This window comes from Lithobates pipiens, unplaced genomic scaffold, assembly GCF_037356315.1.
Source record: "Lithobates pipiens isolate NorthernLeopardFrog02 unplaced genomic scaffold, aLitPip1_a1.2 Scaffold_19, whole genome shotgun sequence".
Taxonomy (NCBI): Eukaryota; Metazoa; Chordata; class Amphibia; order Anura; family Ranidae; genus Lithobates; species Lithobates pipiens.
The window spans coordinates 33,025,660-33,050,859 of record NW_027507764.1 but is presented as its reverse complement, the minus strand read 5'-3'; the positions used below and the strand labels follow the sequence as shown (position 1 = coordinate 33,050,859).

At 53.1% G+C, this 25,200-nt stretch overlaps 1 protein-coding gene across 1 annotated transcript in view; it reads left to right on the top strand.

Moving 5' to 3' along the window:
- Positions 1–7,328: 7,328 nt before the first annotated feature.
- The window catches only part of WNT9A (Wnt family member 9A), a 155,386-nt gene continuing 137,514 nt past the window's right edge, over positions 7,329–25,200 (top strand). The window contains exon 1 of the mRNA XM_077490601.1: positions 7,329–7,444. Coding sequence (XP_077346727.1) covers positions 7,359–7,444 — 86 coding nt within the window. The 5' untranslated portion in view covers positions 7,329–7,358. The remainder of the gene's footprint in view (positions 7,445–25,200) is intronic.

Genomic DNA, 25,200 nt, shown 5'->3' with positions numbered 1-25,200 from the left:
TGAAGATTGTGGAAGGGGTTAATGCCAGCAGTGCAGGGGTTCATTAGTGATCGTTGATGGGGGTTAAAGCTGGCAATGCAGACATTTATGTGGCAGGGCATGAGTTAATGTTGGAAGTGTAGAGGGTTATCAGGGAATGAAGGATTTATGGCAGTGGGGGGCTTCATGCTGGCAGATCCAGGGTTATAATGCGGCAGTGGAGGGGATAGAATTAGCAGTGAATGGGTCAAAATGTAGCAGGAGAGTAGTTGATGATGGCAATGCAGAGGTTAATATGTTGCAGTGAAGGTGTTAATACTGGCAGTGCTGGTATTGTGTGGCAGTGAAGGGGTTAATGCTGGAAGTGCCGTGATTAATTTGGAATAATGCTGCCAGTTCAAGGGTTAATGTGTAGTACAGATGGGGATTAATGCTGGCAGTAAAAGGGGTTAATGCGTGATAGTGAAGGAGTTAATGTCGGCAATGCAGGGGGGTTAATATGCAGCAGGGAAAGTGTTAATCCTGGAAGTAAAAGGATTAATGCTGGCAGTGTGAGGGTCAATATCTTGTAGTTAAGGGATTAATTCCTGGCAGTGCAGGGGTTAATATGAATGAAAGGGTTAGTATGTAGTAGTAAAGGGGTCGTTTTGGTAGTGAGTGGGTTCATTCTTGCAGTTTAGGGGTTAATATGTAGTAGTGAAGGGATTATTGGTGGCAGTAAAGAGCTATTGCGAGCAATGCAGTGGTAAATGCTGTCGGTGAAAGTGCATAATGTGACCGTGAAAACTTGTTGGTGGTGAAAGGGGTTAACGTGTGGCAAGTAACAGGTTAATGCTGGTGATGAAGTGTTTAATCTTGGTGGTGAAGGAGTTAATGCGTAGCAGTGAAATGGTAAATGCTGGCTGTCAATGAGATTAGTACTGGCAGTTAATGCCAATAGTAAACGGGTTTAATGCAGGCAGTGATGGGCTTAATGCATGCAGTGAATTATTTAATCTCAGGCAATGAAGGGGTTAATGCTGGTGGTGCAGAAGGTAACATGTCCCAGTGGGTTACAAAGTGTTAACCCTGGAGGTAATGAGGTTAAGGCTAACAGTGTACAAGTTATTAGGTGGTAGTGAAAGGATTCATTCTTTGCAGGGGTTAATGCGGCCAGTGAAGCAGTATATCCTGCAGTGAAGAGGTTAATGCTGTCATTGAAGGGATTAATATGTGACAGTAAAGAGGTTACTGCTGGTCGTTGTAAAGGTTTATAATTCTGATCTTGGTGGTTAATGTTGGTGGTGAAGGGGTTAATCTGGGCAATGAAGGGGTTAATGAGGACAGTGAAAAGGTTAATGCTGGTGATGAAAAGGGTAATGTTGGTAGTGATGGGATTAATCTTGGTGAGAATGTTAATACGTGTCAGTGAGTGGCTTATTCCTGACAATGAAGGGGTTAGTGATGGCAGTGAAGTGGTTAATGCTGGCAATGAAGTGGTTGGTCCTCGCAGCCCTGGTGATAAAGGGGGTAATGCCAGCGATCAAGGGGTTAATGCTGGTGACTGAGTTAATCCTCAGGCAGTGAAGGGGTTAATGCTCAGCCAGTGATATTGCTGATTCTGGCTCTGAAGGGTTTAATGCAGGCAGTGAAGGGGTTAACGCCTTTGATAAATGAGTTAATGCTGGTAGTGAAGGGGTTAATCCTCAGGCAGTGGTCTTGATTCTGACTCTAAAGTGGTTAACGCTGGCAGTGAAGGGTTTAATGTCTGGGATTAAGGGCTAAATCTGGACAGTGAAGGGGTTAATGCTGGCATAAATGTGGTAATTGCTGTCAGTGAAGTGGTTGATGCTGGCAGGGATGGGCTTGATGTCGACAAGTTTGTGCTGGCAGTGGAGGGATAATGCTGGCAGTGAAGCAGTAAATGTCAGTGATGAAGGAGTTGCTGGCAGTGAAGGGGTTAATGCTCAGACAGGAAAGGGGTCATGCCAGTGATATAGGAGTTAATCTTCAGACAGTGAAGGGGTTAATGGCAGTGATGAAGGGGTAATGTTGGCAGTGAAGGGGTTAGTGTTGGCAGTGAAAGGGTTAATGGCAGTGATGAAGGGGCCAGTGCTGGCAGTGAAGGGGTTAAGGCCAGTGATGAAGGGGTCAGTGCTGGCAGTGAAGGGGTTAATGACAGTGATGAATGGGTTAATCCTCAGGCAGTGAAGGGGTGAATGCCAGTGATGAAGGGGTTAGTGTTGGAAGTGAAGGGGTTAGTGCCAGCGATGAAGGGGTTAGTGCTGGCAGTGAAGCAATTAATGTTGGTGATGAAGGTGGTGTTTCTGGCAGTGAAGGGGTTAATGCTCAGTCAGGAAAGGGGTTAATGCCAGTGATGAATGGGTTAATCCTCAGACAATGTAGGGGTTAATGCCAGTGATGGAGGGGTTAGTGTTGGCAGTGGAGGGGTTGATGAAGGGGTTATTGCTGGCAGTAAAGTGCAAGTGATGAAGGGGTTAATGTCAGTGATTCAGGGGTCAGTGCTGGCAGTGAAGGGGTTAATGTCAGTGATGAAGGGGTTAGTGCTGGTAGTGAAGGGGTTAATGACAGTGATGCAGGGGTCAGTGCTAGCAGTGAAGGGGTTAATGTCAGTGATGAAGGGGTTAGTGCTGGTAGTGAAGGGGTTAATGCCAGTGATGGAGGGGTTAGTGTTGGCAGTGAAGGGGTTGAGGAAGGGGTTATTGCTGGCAGTGAAGTGCAAATGATGAAGGGGTTAATGTCAGTGATGCAGGGGTTAGTGCTGGCAGTGAAGGGGTTAATGTTGGCATTGGAGGGCTTAATGACAATGATGAATGGGTTAATGTTGGCAGTGAAGGTGTCAGTGCTGGCAGTGAAGGGGTTAATGGCAGTGATGAAGGGGTCAGTGTTGGCAGTGATGAAGGGTCAGTTGGCAGTGATGAAGGGGTTGCTGGCAGTGAAGGGGTCAGGGTTGGCAGTGAAGGGGTTAATGCCAGTGATGAAGGGGTCATTGCTGGCAGTGAAGAGGTTGGTGTTGGCAGTGAAGGGGTGAATGCCAGTGATGAAAGGGTCAGTTGGCAGTGAAGGGGTTATTGCTGGCAGTGAATGGGGTGAATGCCAGTGATGAAGGGGTGAGTGCTGGTAGTGAAGGGATCAGTGTTGGCAGTGTAGGGGTGAATGCCAGTGATGAAAGGGTTATTGCTGGCAGTGAAGGGGTTATTGCTGGCAGTGAATGGGCTGAATGCCAGTGATGAAGGGGTGAGTGCTGGTAGTGAAGGGATCAGTGTTGGCAGTGTAGGGGTGAATGCCAGTGATGAAGGGGTTATTGTTGGCAGTGAAGGGGTTGGTGTTGGTAGTGAAGAGGTTAATGCCAGTGATGAAGGGGTTGGTATTGGCAGTGAAGGGGTTAATGCCAGTGAGGAAGGGTTCATTGTTGGCAGTGAAGGGGTTATTCCTGGCAGAGAAGGGGTTATTCCTGGCAGAGAAGGGGTGATTATTGACAGGGAAGGGGTTAATGCCAGTGATGAAGGGGTGATTATTGGCAGTGAAGGGGTTATTCCTGGCAGTAAAGGGGTCAGTGTTTTCAGTGAAGGGGTTATTCCTGGCAGTGAAGGGGTCGGTGTTGGCAGTGAAGGGGTCAGTGCTGGCAGTTAAGGGGTTAATGCCAGTGATGAACGGTTGATTATTGGCAGGGAAGGGGTTAATGCCAGTGATGAAGGGGTGATTGTTGGCAGTGAATGGGTCAGTGTTGGCAGTGAAGGGGTCGGTGTTGGCAGTGAAGGGGTTATTCTTGGCAGTGAAGGGGTCGGTGTTGGCGGTGAAGGGGTTATTCCTGGCAGTGAAGGGGTCGGTGTTGGCAGTGAAGGGGTTAATGCCAGTGAGGAAGGGGTCATTGTTGGCAGTGAAGGGGTTGGTGTTGGTAGTGAAGGGGTGATTATTGGCAGTGAAGGGGTTATTCCTGGCAGTGAAGGGATCGGTGTTGGCAGTGAAGGGGTGATTCCTGGCAGCGAAGGAGCCATTATTGGCAGGGAAGGGGTTAATGCCAGTGATGAAGGGTTATTCTTGGCAGTGAAGGGGTTATTCCTGGCAGTGAAGGGGTCAGTGCTGGCAGTGAAGGGGTGATTATTGGCAGTGAAGGGGTTATTCCTGGCAGAAAAGGGGTGATTAATGCCATTGATGAAGGGGTTATTCCTGGCAGTGAAGGGGTTATTGCTGGCAGTGAATGGGTCGGTGCTGGCAGTGAAGGGGTCGGTGTTGGCAGTGAAGGGGTTATTCCTGGCAGTGAAGGGGTCGGTGTTGGCAGTGAAGGGGTTAATGCCAGTGAGGAAGGGGTTATTCCTGGCAGAGAAGGCGTTATTCCTGGCAGAGAAGGGGTTATTCCTGGCAGTGAAGGGGTGATTATTGGCAGTGAAGGTGTCATTATTGGCAGGGAAGGGGTTAATGCCCGTGATGAAGGGGTCATTATTGGTAGTGAAGGGGTCTGTGCTGGCAGTGAAGGGGTGATTCCCGGCAGTGAAGGGGTCATTATTGGCAGGGAAGGGGTTAATGCCAGTGATGAAGGGGTTATTCCTGGCAGTGAAGGGGTTATTCCTGGCAGTGAAGGGGCCGGTGTTGGCAGTGAAGGGTTGATTATTGGCAGGGAAGGGGTTATTCCTGGCAGTAAAGGGGTGATTCCTGGCAGTGAAGGGGTGATTGTTGGCAGTTTAGGGGTCAGTCCTGGCAATGAAGGGGTTATTCCTGGCAGTTTAGGGGTGAGTCCTGGCAGTGAAGGGGTGAGCACTGCCAGCACTGACCCATTCACTGCCAGCAAAGGGGGGATTATTGGCAGGGAAAGGGTTAATGCCAGTGATGAAGGGGTTATTCTTGGCAGTGAAGGGGTCAGTCCTGGCAGTGAAGGGGTCAGTCCTGGCAGTGAAGGGGTCAGTCCTGGCAGTGAAGGGGTTATTCCTGGCAGTGAAGGGGTTAATGCCAGTGATGAAGGGGTCATTGCTGGCAGTGAAGGGGTGAATGCCAGTGATGAAAGGGTCAGTTGGCAGTGAAGGGGTCGGTGCTGGCAGTGAATGGGGTGAATGCCAGTGATGAAGGGGTGAGTGCTGGTAGTGAAGGGATCAGTGTTGGCAGTGTAGGGGTTAATTCCAGTGATGAAGGGGTTATTGCTGGCAGTGAAGGGGGTTATTGCTGGCAGTGAAGGGGTGAATGCCAGTGATGAAGGGGTCGGTGTTGGCAGTGAAGGGGTGAATGCCAGTGATGAAGGGGTCATTATTGGCAGTGTAGGGGTCAATGCCAGTGATGAAGGGGTTATTGTTGGCAGTGAAGGGGTTGGTGTTGGTAGTGAAGAGGTTAATGCCAGTGATGAAGGGGTCGGTGTTGGCAGTGAAGGGGTTGGTGTTGGTAGAGAAGGGGTTATTCCTGGCAGAGAAGGGGTTATTCCTGGCAGAGAAGGGGTGATTATTGGCAGGAAAGGGGTTAATGCCAGTGATGAAGGGGTGATTATTGGCAGTGAAGGGGTTATTCCTGGCAGTGAAGGGGTCAGTGCTGGCAGTGAAGGGGTTATTGTTGGCAGTGAAGGGTTGATTATTGGCAGGGAAGGGGTTAATGCCAGTGATGAAGGGGTGATTGTTGGCAGTGAATGGGTCAGTGTTGCCAGTGAAGGGGTTAATGCCAGTGAGGAAGGGGTCATTGTTGGCAGTGAAGGGGTTGGTGTTGGTAGTGAAGGGGTTATTTCTGGCAGTGAAGGGGTGATTATTGGCAGTGAATGGCTTATTCCTGGCAGTGAAGGGGTCGGTGTTGGCAGTGAAGTGGCCATTATTGGCAGGGAAGGGGTTAATGCCAGTGATGAAGGGTTATTCCTGGCAGTGAAGGGGTCAGTGCTGGCAGTGAAGGGTTGATTATTGGCAGGGAAGGGGTTAATGCCAGTGATGAAGGGGTGATTATTGTCAGTGAAGGGGTTATTCCTGGCAGTGAAGGGGTCGGTGTTGGCAGTGAAGGGGTTAATGCCAGTGAGGAAGGGGTTATTCCTGGCAGTGAAGGGGTTATTCCTGGCAGAGAAGGGGTCATTATTGGCAGGGAAGGGGTTATTCCTGGCAGTGAAAGGGTCTGTGTTTTCAGTGAAGGGGTTATTCCTGGCAGTGAAGGGATCATTATTGGCAGGGAAGGGGTTAATGCCAGTGATGAAGGGGTGATTATTGTCAGTGAAGGGGTTATTCCTGGCAGTGAAGGGGTCAGTGCTGGCAGTGAAGGGTTGATTATTGGCAGGGAAGGGGTTAATGCCAGTGATGAAGGGGTGATTATTGTCAGTGAAGGGGTTATTCCTGGCAGTGAAGGGGTCGGTGTTGGCAGTGAAGGGGTTAATGCCAGTGAGGAAGGGGTTATTCCTGGCAGTGAAGGGGTTATTCCTGGCAGAGAAGGGGTCATTATTGGCAGGGAAGGGGTTATTCCTGGCAGTGAAAGGGTCTGTGTTTTCAGTGAAGGGGTTATTCCTGGCAGTGAAGGGATCATTATTGGCAGGGAAGGGGTTAATGCCAGTGATGAAGGGGTGATTATTGTCAGTGAAGGGGTTATTCCTGGCAGTGAAGGGGTCAGTGCTGGCAGTGAAGGGTTGATTATTGGCAGGGAAGGGGTTAATGCCAGTGATGAAGGGGTGATTATTGTCAGTGAAGGGGTTATTCCTGGCAGTGAAGGGGTCGGTGTTGGCAGTGAAGGGGTTAATGCCAGTGAGGAAGGGGTTATTCCTGGCAGTGAAGGGGTTATTCCTGGCAGAGAAGGGGTCATTATTGGCAGGGAAGGGGTTATTCCTGGCAGTGAAGGGATCATTATTGGCAGGGAAGGGGTTAATGCCAGTGATGAAGGGGTGATTATTGTCAGTGAAGGGGTTATTCCTGGCAGTGAAGGTGTCAGTGCTGGCAGTGAAGGGGTTATTGTTGGCAGTGAAGGGATGATTATTGGCAGTGAAGGGGTTATTCCTGGCAGTGAAGGGGTCAGTCCTGGCAGTGAAGGGGTGAGTGCTGGCAGTGAATGGGTTAGTGCTGGCAGTGAAGGGGTAATTATTGGCAGGGAAAGGGTTAATGCCAGTGATGAAGGGGTTATTCTTGGCAGTGAAGGGGTCAGTCCTGGCAGTGAAGGGGTGATTCTTAGCAGTGAAGGGGTTAATGCCAGCGATGAAGGGGTGATTCCTGGCAGTGAAGGGGTTAATTCCCATCCAGGACAGCGGCACGCGCACCCTCCGGCAGGGTCGTGGTGGAAGGGTGGGCGGGGCGGAGAGGGGCGGACCTGGGGGGTGGTCCCTGCAGAGCCTGAGCCCCGCCTCCGCCCAGCCGGGCAGTATAAGAGGGGAGGAGAGCCGGGACTCCGCCACTAAACCTTCACATCAACGAAATGCTCAGCCCGAGAGCCGCACCAAGATGCTGGATGGACGCCTCTCCCTGGGATGGCTGTCACTGGCGCTCCTAGTCCTCCTCTTCGGCGGACCCACCGCTGCCTACTTCGGGTAGGTGACCCCTGGAGGAAGCCCGGGGACCGGGATGAGGATGGGACAGAGTGGAGGTACCGGGTACCGGGGCCGGTCAGAGGATGGAAGCTGGCCGGTGCCCGCTATCCGTGCTGGAGATCGGTTGTGGGATATGATGTGTCCGGCAATACATCGCGGTGCCGGAGATCGGTGATGCTCGGTGTACTTTGTATGGTCGGTGCTGGAGATAGGGGATGAGATCGGTGCGGAGATCGGTGATACTCGGTGTCTGGAGATCGCTGGAGGCGGATGATACTTTGTGTCTGTGTTGGGATGTGATCGGATCGTAGATTGTTGTATTGGACACTGATAATGCCTGATATCAGTGCTGGAGATCAGTGATAGGCTCTTACTTTGTATCAATATCGGATTATGTGTCCTAGTAATGGAGAATAGTATATGTGTGTGTGTGTGTGGGTGTGTGTGTATATATGTGTGTGTGTGTATGTATATGTATATATATATATATATATATATATATATATATATATATATATATATATATATATATATATATATATATATATATATAAATTTTGGGTGTTTATTTACTATACTGCAGAGTGCAGGATCTGGTGCAGCTCTGCATAGAAACCAATTAGCTTCCAGGCTTTATTATCAAAGCTTAATTGAACAAGCTGAAGCTAGAAGCTGATTGGCTGCACCAGAATCTAAATGCTCCAGTTTTAGTAAATCTCCCCCAATGTGTCATTCATGGAGACTTCATATCTGTGCTGGAGATGGGATGTATTGTCATTATTGAAGACTGGAGATGCATTGGATCAGTGATTGGGTCAGCGCTTGGGGGGGTCAGTGCTGGCTGGGCATCAGTGCTTGGGGGTCAGCGCTGGGCATCAGTGCTTGAGGGGGGGGGGGGGGGGTGAGAGCTGGGCATCAGTGTTTGGGGGTCAGCGCTTGCTGATACTTGGAGTATATGGCATCCTGGTAATACATAGTAGCGATAGTAGACTAGTTCTGCATTTGAGTTATTCCCGGAGATGGGATTGTTCCTGTAGTCTGACACTTTGTATCAGTGTTGGAATGTTGTGTCCTCACAATACATGGCGGAGGTGCTGTGCTGGAGACTTTCTTGCAATGCTGTGCACAGAGCCCCCCCCCCCCCCCCCCCCAGCAGTCCCCAGTCTGGCTATAAGGGGTTAATAATGCCTTGCTGGTGCTGCTCTGTGTCACTTTCTGTCCCTCACCCTGGGCTGGGCAGAGCAGTCTGCTCCTGGAGATCTGTGTCCTCTCTGTGGCAGGATAGTCATTCTGTCACTGTCCCGGCTCCTGGCCAGATACTATTACAGCAGATGCACGCCTGTCTGCGCCTGACCACATCCAGGGAACTCTGCTGGGAGATGATGGGATGGAGCTGCACAGGGAAGCATTGCCTGGAGGTGAGGGTGGAGCTGCCCGGGGTAGTTTATTTATTTTTATTTTTTTTCGTGTTTGGGGAGATGGGGAGAAGGTGCTCTAGTATAGCCATGCTTCAGGTGTGGGGTGAAGCGTTGCCCATGGAATAGGGAGCGAGGCTGCCCTGGGGTAATTTTCTTGCATGTGAAGCTGCCCCAGAGGGGTCAAGCAGGTGAAGGCGCCCTTGTGTAGCCCCACAAAGCATGAGACAGTTGCCCTGGGGTAGCTTTGCTGATATATGACGCTGCTCTGGGGTAGCTTTGCCCCAAAAGGGTGTAGGTCCCCTGGTGTAGCTTTGCTTGGATGTTGTGAAGCTGCCCCAGGGTGATAGCCTTGCCCCTAAAGCGGTGAAGCTCCCCGGGTGGTACCCCTGCCCACAAAGCATGAGACAGTTGCCCTGGGAAAGCTTTGCTGATATATGAAGCTGCTCTGGAGTAGCTTTGCCCCAAAAGGGTGTAGGTCCCCTGGTGTAGCTTTGCTTGGATGTTGTGAAGCTGCCCTGGGGTGGTAGGCTTGCCCCCTAGGGGTGAAGGTGCTCTGGTGTAACTTTGCTTGGATATTGTTGAGCTGCCCCAGGGTGATAGCCTTGCCCCCTAGGGGCAAAGCTTCCCCAGGGTGATAGGCTTCCCAAGAAGGTGAAGGTTCCCTGGTGTAGCTTTGCTTGGGTGTTAAGAAAACTGCCCCCTAGGAGTGAAACAGGTGAAGGTGCCCTGTGTAGCTTTTCTTGCCTATTGTGACTCTGCCCCAGGGTAGTCTTGCCCCCTAGGGGTAGGGCAGGTGAAGATGCCCTGGTGTAGCTATGCTTGGATGTTGTGAACCATCCTCAGGGTGGTGGCCTTGCCCCATAGAGGTGAAGCTTCTCCAGGTCGGGAGCCTTGCCCCATAGGGGTGATGCAGGTCAAGATGCCCTGGGGTAGCTATGCTTGGATGTTGTGAACCTTCCTCAGGGTGGTAGCCTTGCCCCCTAGGGGTGATGCAGGTCAAGATGCCCTGGTGTAGCGTGACTTGGGTGCTGTGAAACTGCTCCAGGGTGGTAGGCTTGCCCCCTAGAGGTGAAGCTGCCCCAGGCCACCTGCACTATGAAGTCCCATGTAACAGGTTGTAACCGATCTTCTGTGCACAGCTTGTTGTTGCTTGGATCCAGCCCATGTTTATTTAGTGTGTGTGTGTGTGTTTTATTCTATTATCTGACCCGGTGTAATCCTCCCTCCGCACTCAGCGGTTGTAAAACAAGCCCGGGGATTCAGATGCTGCACTGTTAGCACTGTATTAACTTGCACAATGACATACCCTGCGAAGATCAGATCTTTCCATTACAAGGCATTCTGATGTTGTGTTGCAATGTTATGGCTGTGATACATTGTTACATTCACTTCCCAACCCCTGGGAGTCCTGCTTCAACTCGCTGGACGTCAGACAATAGTTTGTGCAAAGACTTTTGTGATCTGCTCGCTCCGTGTCCCTTTGCTGGCCATTGATAAATGCCAAAATGTCCAGCTGTTGGTCATATTCTGCATTACAATGGATTATGAACACAGCGAGCTAAAACCTGCCTGTGCTCCGTCCCTTTGTCTTATCCCAGGAAATGGGTTCTGCAATATTAAAATCAGCCCGTTGCTTGTAGAACAAAAGAACGTTGATTAGGGTTGTCATTTGAGTTGATTGCTGTCATTCTTTCCCATCCTCCAGTTCCCGTCTTCTGTAAGTAAGTGCAGTGTATGAACCTTCTCCAAACGGCCCTCCTTCCAGATGTTCACACTGCCGAGTCTTCCAAAGTCGCATAACTTTGGCTTTTTAAGAATTTATTTTGCTTTGGTTGTTTTACCTCAACGGGAAGTGCTGGGTTATCCTAGATAGTAGATACCTCCATGAAAGTGTTTATGGGGGGAAACTGGAAATGCGTTGTGGACAGAGTGAAATTAAAAGGCGTCTTGTTTCCCCATGGCCGTGGCGTTTTTTGTGGCAAGGTGCTCTGGCTTATTGTGGTCTACGAGGAAACTTGACTAGATAAATATATATATATTTTTTTCTTTACATTGTTTGGGAAACTTTGGAACTTCAATGTTGACTTTTGCGCCGCATGCTTCCGCCATGGATGGGTTAACTTGGCACATATTGTCGGTTTTGCCGGTTTTCGGGCTCTGATTTCGGAACGGTAGCCCCTTCTGAGGTTCTGATGAAGCCACAGCCTGACACTAGCATCTGGGGGAGGGTCAAGTGTTGAAAAACTGATATGTTGTCCGAACAATGAAGGTCGAGAAAAGGTTGATGTTCAGAGATGACAATGCACGGCTCTGGGGGACGTTATATCCTCTCCTTCGTTTCCTCTGTCCGAATTGTGATGACGGTGTCAGTTTAGAGATTACCTTGTTGCGTGTTTTTTAAGTCTCCAAACTTTTTCTTCTTTCTAACCAGTGTTCATGTCAGACTAGTCCTCAGAAATCCAAGATAGATTGGCAATGTTCCCAGGGGCCACAGTAGAACAGCAATATTTAAAGGCCAGGTCCCCCCCCCCCCCAAACGCTAACAACTCTTGTGGTTTCTGGCAAGCTGAATCATATGCTGGTTTCTTGTATCTCTGGGTATCCGTTGGTGAGGTGGCTGGCCCAGAATTTTAACATCTGCCCAACCACAAAGACCATTCCCAAGCCAACTGAGGCACCACTTCTCAATGAATTCTCAATCGGGTAGAATAAACAAATCAGGGTTCCATCTGAGAACATAACAATCATTATGGTCTCAATGGGTAGAAAAAAATACAAACTGCTACAAGGGAAATTAAAGTGTATGCCCGGCCAAAACTTTCATTTTTGATTGTGTAGAACAGCCTTTCTTAACCTTTTCAACAGAGGAACCCTTGAAGTAACTTTCTGGTCTGAGAACCTCTGTAAAACGTACTATATCTATAACTTGTGATACATTTAGTGTGATGGTCAGTGGGAAGAATGCTCCTTACACTTGAGGTCATTTGGAAAAATTACCCCTTTACAGATGGCTAAAAAGATGAATGGTGTCAGTGGGAACTTATCTGAGAGGCAGAAATTGTTCATTGCTCAAGGAACCCCTACAACCTCTGGAGAAACCCTGGTGTAGTATAAGAACTTCTGTTGAGTTCTACTGCTATCTGGTGCTGAGAGGTTGTTCCTTGCCTATGGGCCAGCCTTCTCCAACTTGACACCGCTTCCATGAGGGAATTGAAACTGTATACCCAGCCAAAACTTTATTTTGGACAGTGTGAAAGAAGACGTGCTTGGTTGGCTGTTGTGTTCTATCTGGTGCTTGGTTGGCTGTTGTGTTCTATCTGGTGCTTGGTTGGCTGTTGTGTTCTATCTGGTGCTTGGTTGGCTGTTGGGGTCGATCTGGTGCTTGGTTGGCTGTTGTGTTCTATCTGGTGCTTGGTTGGCTGTTGGGGTCGATCTGGTGCTTGGTTGGCTGTTGGGGGTCTATCTGGTGCTTGGTTGGCTGTTGGGGGTCTATCTGGTGCTTGGTTGGCTGTTGGGGGTCTATCTGGTGCTTGGTTGGCTGTTGGGGGTCTATCTGGTGCTTGGTTGGCTGTTGGGGGTCTATCTGGTGCTTGGTTGGCTGTTGGGGGTCTATCTGGTGCTTGGTTGGCTGTTGGGGGTCTATCTGGTGCTTGGTTGGCTGTTGGGGGTCTATCTGGTGCTTGGTTGGCTGTTGGGGGTCTATCTGGTGCTTGGTTGGCTGTTGGGGGTCTATCTGGTGCTTGGTTGGCTGTTGGGGGTCTATCTGGTGCTCGGTTGGCTGTTGTCCCCTCACGGTCATGACCATGGTTGCACCAGACAAGGGGTCCGACCTTCCCCCCTACTCTACACAACTGCAAGAGCTTTAAAAGTGTATGCCGGACAAAACTTTAGTTGAGAGTGTGGAAGGGTAAGAACTCTTGTTGGTGTCCAATTGGGGTGGTTGTCCCTCATTTATGGGTCATGAGTGGTTTCCCCAGGTAGGTTTCATACTTCCCCTTCCCCCACATGACAAAATTGCTAGAAGAATTTTTTTTTTTTTATTTTTTTTTTTTAGTAAATCTTTTTATTTAATCTCTTAAACAAACAAAACACGACAACTTCATACGCATTGAACCTGAAATATACTCCGTCACTACAAGAAAATATTTGGTTTTGGTTAGCGTAGAAGAAAAAGAACCCCTGTTGGAATTTAGGTCTATCTGGTGCTCAGTTTGTCCCCTTTTCGATCATAACCGTGTTTTTTTTTTTTTTTTTTTTACCCGAGTCCTGGATAGCAGCAATACTGGACAGGTCCATCTATGAGAAGGCAGCATAGTCATTATGAGGTTGAGGGTGGGAAAAGCACAAGTTTCTGCAAGAAAATTTGAAGGGGCATTAATGTGTTCTGGTATTTGGAAGTTAACTTGTCTGTGGGGTTTATTTACTAAAATTGGAACGTGCGGAATCTGGTGCAGCTCTGCATAGTAGCCATTCAGCTTCTTCAATTAATCTTTGACAATAAACCCTGGAAGGTTTCTATGCAGAGCTGCACCAGACTTTGCACTCTCCAGTTCTAGTAAATCAACCCCTGTGGCATTAAATTTTTTAAAAGGAATATCTGCTTAACTCCAGATGTAATTCTCCTTGGTCTATCACCTGTTACTAGAACACAAAAAAAAAATCTGTAGACATTTTTCTGGCAGTGCCACCTTGTGACCAGTAGGGGGTCCCATTAACCCATTAATAAAGCCTCGTTCTCTCCAGTTTAGGGATAATGGAAGTCTGCAGGTGTATCCTGTTCTCAAAGAAAATACAAAACTTTCATGGGAAAGTCTCTTTTGTGTTATTCTTCTCTCACTTTTACTATTCCGTCTTCAGTGTATACTTTATGTCCTCCCGGGAAGAGGGCAGCGCGTTCGCACGTGACCGCCGTGATATTGAAATGCTTAGAATGCGCTTTTTCCAGCAAGTGTTTCGCATTTAATTTTTTTTTTTTTTTTTGACGTCTGCAGAATTTCTGGTGTTTGGAAAATTGAGCCTCTAACTGTTCAATTAATCACAATCAGTGTGCCAACAAAATTGACAGTTCTACACGATGTGCAAAAGATCGACTTTTTAAAAAGTGGAAATACAAGATTGTGTTTTGGAAAATCTGTTGCTTAAAGTTGTTTTTGTTTAAGGACTTCAAAGAGCCAATCAGACCTTTTTAAATCTGCCAGAGATGATTTAATAATCTAAATGATGATGTTATTGCATAGTTTTAGAGGGTGCTGGTAGCCCAGAGCTGGACACTTTATACCTTTTTTATTGCTTTACCACCTACCCCTCAACTAGGTCCCCCCACCCCGCACCACCTACCCCTCAACTAGGTCCCCCCACCCCGCACCACCTACCCCTCAACTAGGTCCCCCCACCCCGCACCACCTACCCATCAACTAGGTCCCCCCACCCGCACCACCTACCCATCAACTAGGTCCCCCCACCCCGCACCACCTACCCCTCAACTAGGTCCCCCCACCCCGCACCACCTACCCATCAACTAGGTCCCCCCACCCCGCACCACCTACCCATCAACTAGGTCCCCCCACCCCGCACCACCTACCCCTCAACTAGGTCCCCCCACCCCGCACCACCTACCCCTCAACTAAGTCCCCCCACCCCGCACCACCTACCCATCAACTAGGTCCCCCCACCCCACCTACCCATCAACTAGGTCCCCCCACCCCGCACCACCTACCCATCAACTAGGTCCCCCGAACCCCGCACCACCTACCCATCAACTAGGTCCCCCGAACCCCGCACCACCTACCCATCAACTAGGTCCCCCGAACCCCGCACCACCTACCCATCAACTAGGTCCCCCGCACCACCTACCCATCAACTAGGTCCCCCGAACCCCGCACCACCTACCCATCAACTAGGTCCCCCCACCCCGCACCACCTACCCATCAACTAGGTCCCCCCACCCCGCACCACCTACCCATCAACTAGGTCCCCCCACCCCGCACCACCTACCCATCAACTAGGTCCCTCCACCCGTACCACTTACCCATCAACTAGGTCCCCCCACCCCGTACCACTTACCCCTCAACTAGGTCCCCCCCACCCCACCTACCCCTCAACTAGGACCCCCCCGCACCACCTACCCCTCAACTAGGACCCCCCCCCCCCCGCACCACCTACCCCTCAACTAGGACCCCCCCCGCACCACCTACCCCTCAACTAGGACCCCCCCGCACCACCTACCCCTCAACTAGGACCCCCCCCGCACCACCTACCCCTCAACTAGGACCCCCCCCGCACCACCTACCCCTCAACTAGGACCCCCCCCCGCACCACCTACCCCTCAACTAGGACCCCCCCCCGCACCACCTACCCCTCAACTAGGACCCCCCCCGCACCACCTACCCCTCAACTAGGACCCCCCCCGCACCATCTACCCCTCAACTAGGACCCCCCCCGCACCACCTACCCCTCAACTAGGACCCCCCCCCCGCACCACCTACCCCTCAACTAGGTCCCCCCATTCCGCACCACCTACCCCTCAACTAGGTCCCCCCATTCCGCACCACCTACCCCTCAACTAGGTCCCCCCATTCTGCACCACCTACCCCTCAACTAGGTCCCCCCATTCCGCACCACCTACCCCTCAACTAAGTCCCCCCATTCCGCACCACCTACCCCTCAACTAAGTCCCCCCCCATTCCGCACCACCTACCCCTCAACTACACCCTCGCACCACCTACCCCTCAACTAGGTCCCCCCTCCACTTCTTAATATATCCATAACTCAACAAATGTCTCTCTCTCTCTCTCTCTCTCTCTCTCTCTCTCCCCCCCCCTTTAGCTAGGTTTACGTGCACTTGAAGCTGCTGCTGCTCTGAAAAGCATTCTGCATTTGGATTGCTTTTCCGAGGAGATTAACAGGTAATGAGGTGTCGCATTGTTTTTTTTTTTTTATTTAAACATTATTCCCCCCCCCCAAGTACGAGTCATTGTTAGTGTGAATAGGGTCTTAGGCTCCATTTACACTTTAGCGACTTGCCATGCAACCTTGGACATCAAAGTTGCATGACAAGTCATTTCTCATACTTTCATGCAACTTGAGGGTCATTGGCTTCAATATTAGCCCTCAAAAGTTGCATGAGTCGCACTGTAATGTTATACAATGCAATAGTTGTCCATTATCACTGGTCAAAGCCAAAATCGTATCAAAGTTGCACCCATCAAAAGTTGCGTCAAGTGTGAATGAAGCCTTAAAGTGAACCCAGCACCAGATCCAACGTTCATGTGAAGTGATGGGTAGGTTCCCCCCCCCCCCTTAGAACAAGAGCGATGAAAATATTATCAGCATTTAGGTCCTCGTTCTTCAGCACGGAACGTTGATTTGGGCTCCTCTCTCAGCACATGGAATGTCAGATAGCTTACACCCTGCAAGTCCGGGCTTGACCGCCTAGCCGGGGGGCCAGAGTGATGGACCTGTTCTGTGAAATTTCTGACCGATGCATGCTGGGTGTCTATTACGATTCCAGGCATGAGAATAAGTGAAGAGAACCAGATCTGAGATTTAAAGATGCGTGCATGCAGTGCGCTTATTCTTTAATGGCCCCCCCAAGCCTTTTCCATCTTCTGCTGCCCTATAGTGATGTCGGCTGCATCTTCCAAAACCTGCCAGTGTTTTTCAGTTAGTGTTACTAAACTCAGCACCCTGCATTCACTGTATCTGGTCTCCCCGGGAGCCTCTATTCACTGTATCTGGTCTCCCCGGGAGCCTCTATTCACTGTATCGGGCCTCCCCGGGAGCCTCTATTCACTGTATCGGGCCTCCCCGGGAGCCTCTATTCACTGTATCGGGCCTCCCCGGGAGCCTCTATTCACTGTATCGGGCCTCCCCGGGAGCCTCTATTCACTGTATCGGGCCTCCCCGGGAGCCTCTATTCACTGTATCGGGCCTCCCCGGGAGCCTCTATTCACTGTATCGGGCCTCCCCGGGAGCCTCTATTCACTGTATCGGGCCTCCCCGGGAGCCTCTATTCACTGTATCGGGCCTCCCCGGGAGCCTCTATTCACTGTATCGGGCCTCCCCGGGAGCCTCTATTCACTGTATCGGGCCTCCCCGGGAGCCTCTATTCACTGTATCGGGCCTCCCCGGGAGCCTCTATTCACTGTATCGGGCCTCCCCGGGAGCCTCTATTCACTGTATCGGGCCTCCCCGGGAGCCTCTATTCACTGTATCGGGCCTCCCCGGGAGCCTCTATTCACTGTATCGGGCCTCCCCGGGAGCCTCTATTCACTGTATCGGGCCTCCCCGGGAGCCTCTATTCACTGTATCGGGCCTCCCCGGGAGCCTCTATTCACTGTATCGGGCCTCCCCGGGAGCCTCTATTCACTGTATCGGGCCTCCCCGGGAGCCTCTATTCACTGTATCGGGCCTCCCCGGGAGCCTCTATTCACTGTATCGGGCCTCCCCGGGAGCCTCTATTCACTGTATCGGGCCTCCCCGGGAGCCTCTATTCACTGTATCGGGCCTCCCCGGGAGCCTCTATTCACTGTATCGGGCCTCCCCGGGAGCCTCTAGTCACTGTATCGGGCCTCCCCGGGAGCCTCTATTCACTGTATCGAGCCTCCCCGGGAGCCTCTATTCACTGTATCGGGCCTCCCCGGGAGCCTCTATTCACTGTATCGGGCCTCCCCGGGAGCCTCTATTCACTGTATCGGGCCTCCCCGGGAGCCTCTATTCACTGTATCGGGCCTCCCCGGGAGCCTCTATTCACTGTATCGGGCCTCCCCGGGAGCCTCTATTCACTGTATCGGGCCTCCCCGGGAGCCTCTATTCACTGTATCGGGCCTCCCCGGGAGCCTCTATTCACTGTATCGGGCCTCCCCGGGAGCCTCTATTCACTGTATCGGGCCTCCCCGGGAGCCTCTATTCACTGTATCGGGCCTCCCCGGGAGCCTCTATTCACTGTATCGGGCCTCCCCGGGAGCCTCTATTCACTGTATCGGGCCTCCCCGGGAGCCTCTATTCACTGTATCGGGCCTCCCCGGGAGCCTCTATTCACTGTATCGGGCCTCCCCGGGAGCCTCTATTCACTGTATCGGGCCTCCCCGGGAGCCTCTATTCACTGTATCGGGCCTCCCCGGGAGCCTCTATTCACTGTATCGGGCCTCCCCGGGAGCCTCTATTCACTGTATCGGGCCTCCCCGGGAGCCTCTATTCACTGTATCGGGCCTCCCCGGGAGCCTCTATTCACTGTATCGGGCCTCCCCGGGAGCCTCTATTCACTGTATCGGGCCTCCCCGGGAGCCTCTATTCACTGTATCGGGCCTCCCCGGGAGCCTCTATTCACTGTATCGGGCCTCCCCGGGAGCCTCTATTCACTGTATCGGGCCTCCCCGGGAGCCTCTATTCACTGTATCGGGCCTCCCCGGGAGCCTCTATTCACTGTATCGGGCCTCCCCGGGAGCCTCTATTCACTGTATCGGGCCTCCCCGGGAGCCTCTATTCACTGTATCGGGCCTCCCCGGGAGCCTCTATTCACTGTATCGGGCCTCCCCGGGAGCCTCTATTCACTGTATCGGGCCTCCCCGGGAGCCTCTATTCACTGTATCGGGCCTCCCCGGGAGCCTCTATTCACTGTATCGGGCCTCCCCGGGAGCCTCTATTCACTGTATCGGGCCTCCCCGGGAGCCTCTAGTCACTGTATCGGGCCTCCCCGGGAGCCTCTATTCACTGTATCGGGCCTCCCCGGGAGCCTCTATTCACTGTATCGGGCCTCCCCGGGAGCCTCTATTCACTGTATCGGGCCTCCCCGGGAGCCTCTATTCACTGTATCGGGCCTCCCCGGGAGCCTCTATTCACTGTATCGGGCCTCCCCGGGAGCCTCTATTCACTGTATCGGGCCTCCCCGGGAGCCTCTATTCACTGTATCGGGCCTCCCCGGGAGCCTCTATTCAATGTATCGGGCCTCCCCGGGAGCCTCTATTCACTGTATCGGGCCTCCCCGGGAGCCTCTATTCACTGTATCGGGCCTCCCCGGGAGCCTCTATTCACTGTATCGGGCCTCCCCGGGAGCCTCTATTCACTGTATCGGGCCTCCCCGGGAGCCTCTATTCACTGTATCGGGCCTCCCCGGGAGCCTCTATTCACTGTATCGGGCCTCCCCGGGAGCCTCTATTCACTGTATCGGGCCTCCCCGGGAGCCTCTATTCACTGTATCGGGCCTCCCCGGGAGCCTCTATTCACTGTATCGGGCCTCCCCGGGAGCCTCTATTCACTGTATCGGGCCTCCCCGGGAGCCTCTATTCACTGTATCGGGCCTCCCCGGGAGCCTCTATTCACTGTATCGGGCCTCCCCGGGAGCCTCTATTCACTGTATCGGGCCTCCCCGGGAGCCTCTATTCACTGTATCGGGCCTCCCCGGGAGCCTCTATTCACTGTATCGGGCCTCCCCGGGAGCCTCTATTCACTGTATCGGGCCTCCCCGGGAGCCTCTATTCACTGTATCGGGCCTCCCCGGGAGCCTCTATTCACTGTATCGGGCCTCCCCGGGAGCCTCTATTCACTGTATCGGGCCTCCCCGGGAGCCTCTATTCACTGTATCGGGCCTCCCCGGGAGCCTCTATTCACTGTATCGGGCCTCCCCGGGAGCCTCTATTCACTGTATCGGGCCTCCCCGGGAGCCTCTATTCACTGTATCGGGCCTCCCCGGGAGCCTCTATTCACTGTATCGGGCCTCCCCGGGAGCCTCTAGTCACTGTATCGGGCCTCCCCGGGAGCCTCTAGTCACTGTATCGGGCCTCCCCGGGAGCCTCTATTCACTGTATCGGGCCTCCCCGGGAGCCTCTATTCACTGTATCGGGCCTCCCCGGGAGCCTCTATTCACTGTATCGGGCCTCCCCGGGAGCCTCTATTCACTGTATCGGGCCTCCCCGGGAGCCTCTATTCACTGTATCGGGCCTCCCCGGGAGCCTCTATTCACTGTATCGGGCCTCCCCGGGAGCCTCTATTCACTGTATCGGGCCTCCCCGGGAGCCTCTATTCACTGTATCGGGCCTCCCCGGGAGCCTCTATTCACTGTATCGGGCCTCCCCGGGAGCCTCTATTCACTGTATCGGGCCTCCCCGGGAGCCTCTATTCACTGTATCGGGCCTCCCCGGGAGCCTCTATTCACTGTATCGGGCCTCCCCGGGAGCCTCTATTCACTGTATCGGGCCTCCCCGGGAGCCTCTATTCACTGTATCGGGCCTCCCCGGGAGCCTCTATTCACTGTATCGGGCCTCCCCGGGAGCCTCTATTCACTGTATCGGGCCTCCCCGGGAGCCTCTATTCACTGTATCGGGCCTCCCCGGGAGCCTCTATTCACTGTATCGGGCCTCCCCGGGAGCCTCTATTCACTGTATCGGGCCTCCCCGGGAGCCTCTATTCACTGTATCGGGCCTCCCCGGGAGCCTCTATTCACTGTATCGGGCCTCCCCGGGAGCCTCTATTCACTGTATCGGGCCTCCCCGGGAGCCTCTATTCACTGTATCGGGCCTCCCCGGGAGCCTCTATTCACTGTATCGGGCCTCCCCGGGAGCCTCTATTCACTGTATCGGGCCTCCCCGGGAGCCTCTATTCACTGTATCGGGCCTCCCCGGGAGCCTCTATTCACTGTATCGGGCCTCCCCGGGAGCCTCTATTCACTGTATCGGGCCTCCCCGGGAGCCTCTATTCACTGTATCGGGCCTCCCCGGGAGCCTCTAGTCACTGTATCGGGCCTCCCCGGGAGCCTCTAGTCACTGTATCGGGCCTCCCCGGGAGCCTCTAGTCACTGTATCGGGCCTCCCCGGGAGCCTCTATTCACTGTATCGGGCCTCCCCGGGAGCCTCTATTCACTGTATCGGGCCTCCCCGGGAGCCTCTATTCACTGTATCGGGCCTCCCCGGGAGCCTCTATTCACTGTATCGGGCCTCCCCGGGAGCCTCTATTCACTGTATCGGGCCTCCCCGGGAGCCTCTATTCACTGTATCGGGCCTCCCCGGGAGCCTCTATTCACTGTATCGGGCCTCCCCGGGAGCCTCTATTCACTGTATCGGGCCTCCCCGGGAGCCTCTATTCACTGTATCGGGCCTCCCCGGGAGCCTCTAGTCACTGTATCGGGCCTCCCCGGGAGCCTCTAGTCACTGTATCGGGCCTCCCCGGGAGCCTCTAGTCACTGTATCGGGCCTCCCCGGGAGCCTCTAGTCACTGTATCGGGCCTCCCCGGGAGCCTCTAGTCACTGTATCGGGCCTCCCCGGGAGCCTCTAGTCACTGTATCGGGCCTCCCCGGGAGCCTCTATTCACTGTATCGGGCCTCCCCGGGAGCCTCTATTCACTGTATCGGGCCTCCCCGGGAGCCTCTATTCACTGTATCGGGCCTCCCCGGGAGCCTCTATTCACTGTATCGGGCCTCCCCGGGAGCCTCTATTCACTGTATCGGGCCTCCCCGGGAGCCTCTATTCACTGTATCGGGCCTCCCCGGGAGCCTCTATTCACTGTATCGGGCCTCCCCGGGAGCCTCTATTCACTGTATCGGGCCTCCCCGGGAGCCTCTATTCACTGTATCGGGCCTCCCCGGGAGCCTCTAGTCACTGTATCGGGCCTCCCCGGGAGCCTCTAGTCACTGTATCGGGCCTCCCCGGGAGCCTCTAGTCACTGTATCGGGCCTCCCCGGGAGCCTCTAGTCACTGTATCGGGCCTCCCCGGGAGCCTCTATTCACTGTATCGGGCCTCCCCGGGAGCCTCTATTCACTGTATCGGGCCTCCCCGGGAGCCTCTATTCACTGTATCGGGCCTCCCCGGGAGCCTCTATTCACTGTATCGGGCCTCCCCGGGAGCCTCTATTCACTGTATCGGGCCTCCCCGGGAGCCTCTATTCACTGTATCGGGCCTCCCCGGGAGCCTCTATTCACTGTATCGGGCCTCCCCGGGAGCCTCTATTCACTGTATCGGGCCTCCCCGGGAGCCTCTATTCACTGTATCGGGCCTCCCCGGGAGCCTCTATTCACTGTATCGGGCCTCCCCGGGAGCCTCTATTCACTGTATCGGGCCTCCCCGGGAGCCTCTATTCACTGTATCGGGCCTCCCCGGGAGCCTCTATTCACTGTATCGGGCCTCCCCGGGAGCCTCTATTCACTGTATCGGGCCTCCCCGGGAGCCTCTATTCACTGTATCGGGCCTCCCGGGAGCCTCTATTCACTGTATCGGGCCTCCCCGGGAGCCTCTAGTCACTGTATCGGGCCTCCCCGGGAGCCTCTAGTCACTGTATCGGGCCTCCCCGGGAGCCTCTAGTCACTGTATCGGGCCTCCCCGGGAGCCTCTAGTCACTGTATCGGGCCTCCCCGGGAGCCTCTAGTCACTGTATCGGGCCTCCCCGGGAGCCTCTAGTCACTGTATCGGGCCTCCCCGGGAGCCTCTAGTCACTGTATCGGGCCTCCCCGGGAGCCTCTAGTCACTGTATCGGGCCTCCCCGGGAGCCTCTAGTCACTGTATCGGGCCTCCCCGGGAGCCTCTAGTCACTGTATCGGGCCTCCCCGGGAGCCTCTAGTCACTGTATCGGGCCTCCCCGGGAGCCTCTAGTCACTGTATCGGGCCTCCCCGGGAGCCTCTAGTCACTGTATCGGGCCTCCCCGGGAGCCTCTAGTCACTGTATCGGGCCTCCCCGGGAGCCTCTAGTCACTGTATCGGGCCTCCCCGGGAGCCTCTAGTCACTGTATCGGGCCTCCCCGGGAGCCTCTAGTCACTGTATCGGGCCTCCCCGGGAGCCTCTAGTCACTATGACTGTATGTCCCCCCCATGTGGTTACACATCTAAATGATGTGCCTTTTTAGTTTTAATACAATCCCTGGTGATTCTGCCAACAAGTTCCTTAATCAGACAGTTCTGTTAGAGGGTGACAACCGCCCCTAACTTGGTCTCCCAATTGTCTTCCTGGGCTGTCACCCTGTCACATGGGCTTCCGACAGACATTTCAACAAACGTTAATGCTGGCATCTTTTATGGTCACCATCAGGAAGAAATGCCAACCATAGCCCTTGAGTGCTTGTAGACAGGAAGTGGCTGCAAAGAGGCGGCAGGAGATGAGCTGCATGGAGATGTAGCAATGGGTGAAAGTGAAGACAAGGATTTTATTAAAGCATTGATTTTGTGTTCAGGACTAGAGGAAGTCACAGTTGGGTTTCCAATTACTTTAAATTTCCGGGAGCGGTCTGGTCATTCTGGTGGCCGTGGAGCCAGAGGTTGTCCCTCCTTTTTTTTGTGAAGGGGCTCCTGGGGGCCCCAGTGTTACCTGACTCTATCCTCCTCCCTGACACATCATGTACATTCCTCCCCATCCTCCATCCTTACTGGAAGGCTCTGGAATTTGTTTTGTGCCCAGAGCCGTGCGCAGCCTCTAATTATGGCGTCCTGTAATGACAGGAAGACGCGAACCGCGCCGAAATACTTTTCAGAAACAAACGTCCTGAGCTGACCAGGGTCCTCCTCAGATCTTCTTCCAGGATCCCGAGCTCGAGAGCGGGACAGGCGCGGCGCGGAGGGTGACTGTACATTTTCAAGGGCAGCGCTGTGCTAATTAAAGGGCGACTCCGGCCAAATGGTTAAAGCTGAATGCTGGACGCATGGTTAGAGGCAAGAAGAAGCGAGTGGGGGGTGGGGGGGGGCATCTAGCCATATAATTCTGACATCTAGCTGCAGCCATAACCCCCGGCATTTACCGGTCAACGTCGTTATGTGGTTAATAAATTTTACTGTCGCCATTCTACGAGTGTGTGCAATTTTAAAGCGTGACATGTTTGGTATCGATTTACTCCCCATAACATCATTTACGTTTTTGTGTGTTTGTGTGTTTTAGAATTACATTTTTTATTTTTTCACAAATTGCATTTGCACATATACCGTGTGATATAAAAATTGCAACACCCACCAATTTATTCTCTAGAATCTCTGCTGTAAAAAAAAGTTTGAGGGTTCTAAAATCTTCTAGCAAAAAATACTGATTGTTACAAAGGCGGATATTATGTGAAGTTGTATATCGGAGACCAGTGTTGTGGTACAAGTGAATCCTATTGAGAGAAGTACATTAGAGGGATCCACCATTGGTGTTGGTAATTTTATTTTTTTTGTGGTGTGGGAACCCAACAATGCTTGGTAGAAATCTTCCTCCTTCCCTTTCTTTCTTCTTTCTTCTTTCTTTCTTTTTCTTCTTTCTTTCTTCTTTCTTTCTTCTTTCTTTTTCTTTCTTCTTTCTTTCTTCTTTCTTTCTCTTCTTTCTTTCTTCTTTCTTTCTTCTTTCTTTCTTCTTTCTTTCTTCTTCCTTCCTCCTTCCCCCTCCTTCTTGCTTCCTTCTTCCCCCCTTCCCCCTTCTTGCTTCTTTCTTCCCCCCTTCCCTCCTCCCCTTCTCCCTTCTTGCTTCTTTCTTCCCCCCTTCCCCCCTTCTTGCTTCTTTCTTCCCCCCTTCCCCCCCTTCTTGCTTCTTTCTTCCCCCCTTCCCCCCCTTCTTGCTTCTTTCTTCCCCCCTTCCCCCTTCCCCCTTCTTGCTTCTTTCTTCCCCCCTTCCCCCTTCTTCCCCCTTCTTGCTTCTTTCTTCCCCCCTTCCCCCCTTCCCCCTTCTTGCTTCTTTCTTCCTCCCCCTTCCCCTTCTTGCTTCTTTCTTCCTCCCCCTTCCCCTTCTTGCTTCTTTCTTCCTCCCCCCTTCCCCTTCTTGCTTCTTTCTTCCTCCCCCTTCCCCTTCTTGCTTCTTTTCTTCCTCCCCCCTTCTTGCTTCTTTCTTCCTCCCCCCTTCCCCTTCTTGCTTCTTTCTTCCTCCTCCTCCTCCTGCTTCTTTCTTCCTCCCCCTTCTCCTCCTCCCTGCTTCTTTCTTCTTCCTCCTCCTCCCCTGCTTCTTTCTTCCTCCACCTCCTCCTCCTCCCCCCTCCCCCTCCCCCTCCCCTTCCTTCTCCTCCTCCTCCTCCTCCTCCTCCTCCTCCTCCTCCTCCTCCTCCTCCTCCTCCTCCTCCTCCTCCCCCTTCTCCTCCTCCCTTCCTTCTCCTCCTCCTCTTCCTTCTCCTCCTCCTCTTCCTTCTCCTCCTCCTCCTCCTCCTCCTCCTCCCCTTCCTTCTCCTCCTCCTCCTCCTCCTCCTCCTCCTCCTCCTCCTCCTCCTCCTCCTCCTCCCCTTCCTTCTCCTCCTCCTCCTCCTCCTCCTCCTCCTCCTCCTCCTCCTCCCCTTCCTTCTCCTCCTCCTCCTCCTCCTCCTTCTCCTCCTCCTCCTCCCCTTCCTTCTTCTCCTCCTCCTCCTCCTCCTCCTCCTCCCCTTCCTCCTCCTCCTCCTCCTCCCCTTCCTTCTCCTCCTCCTCCTCCT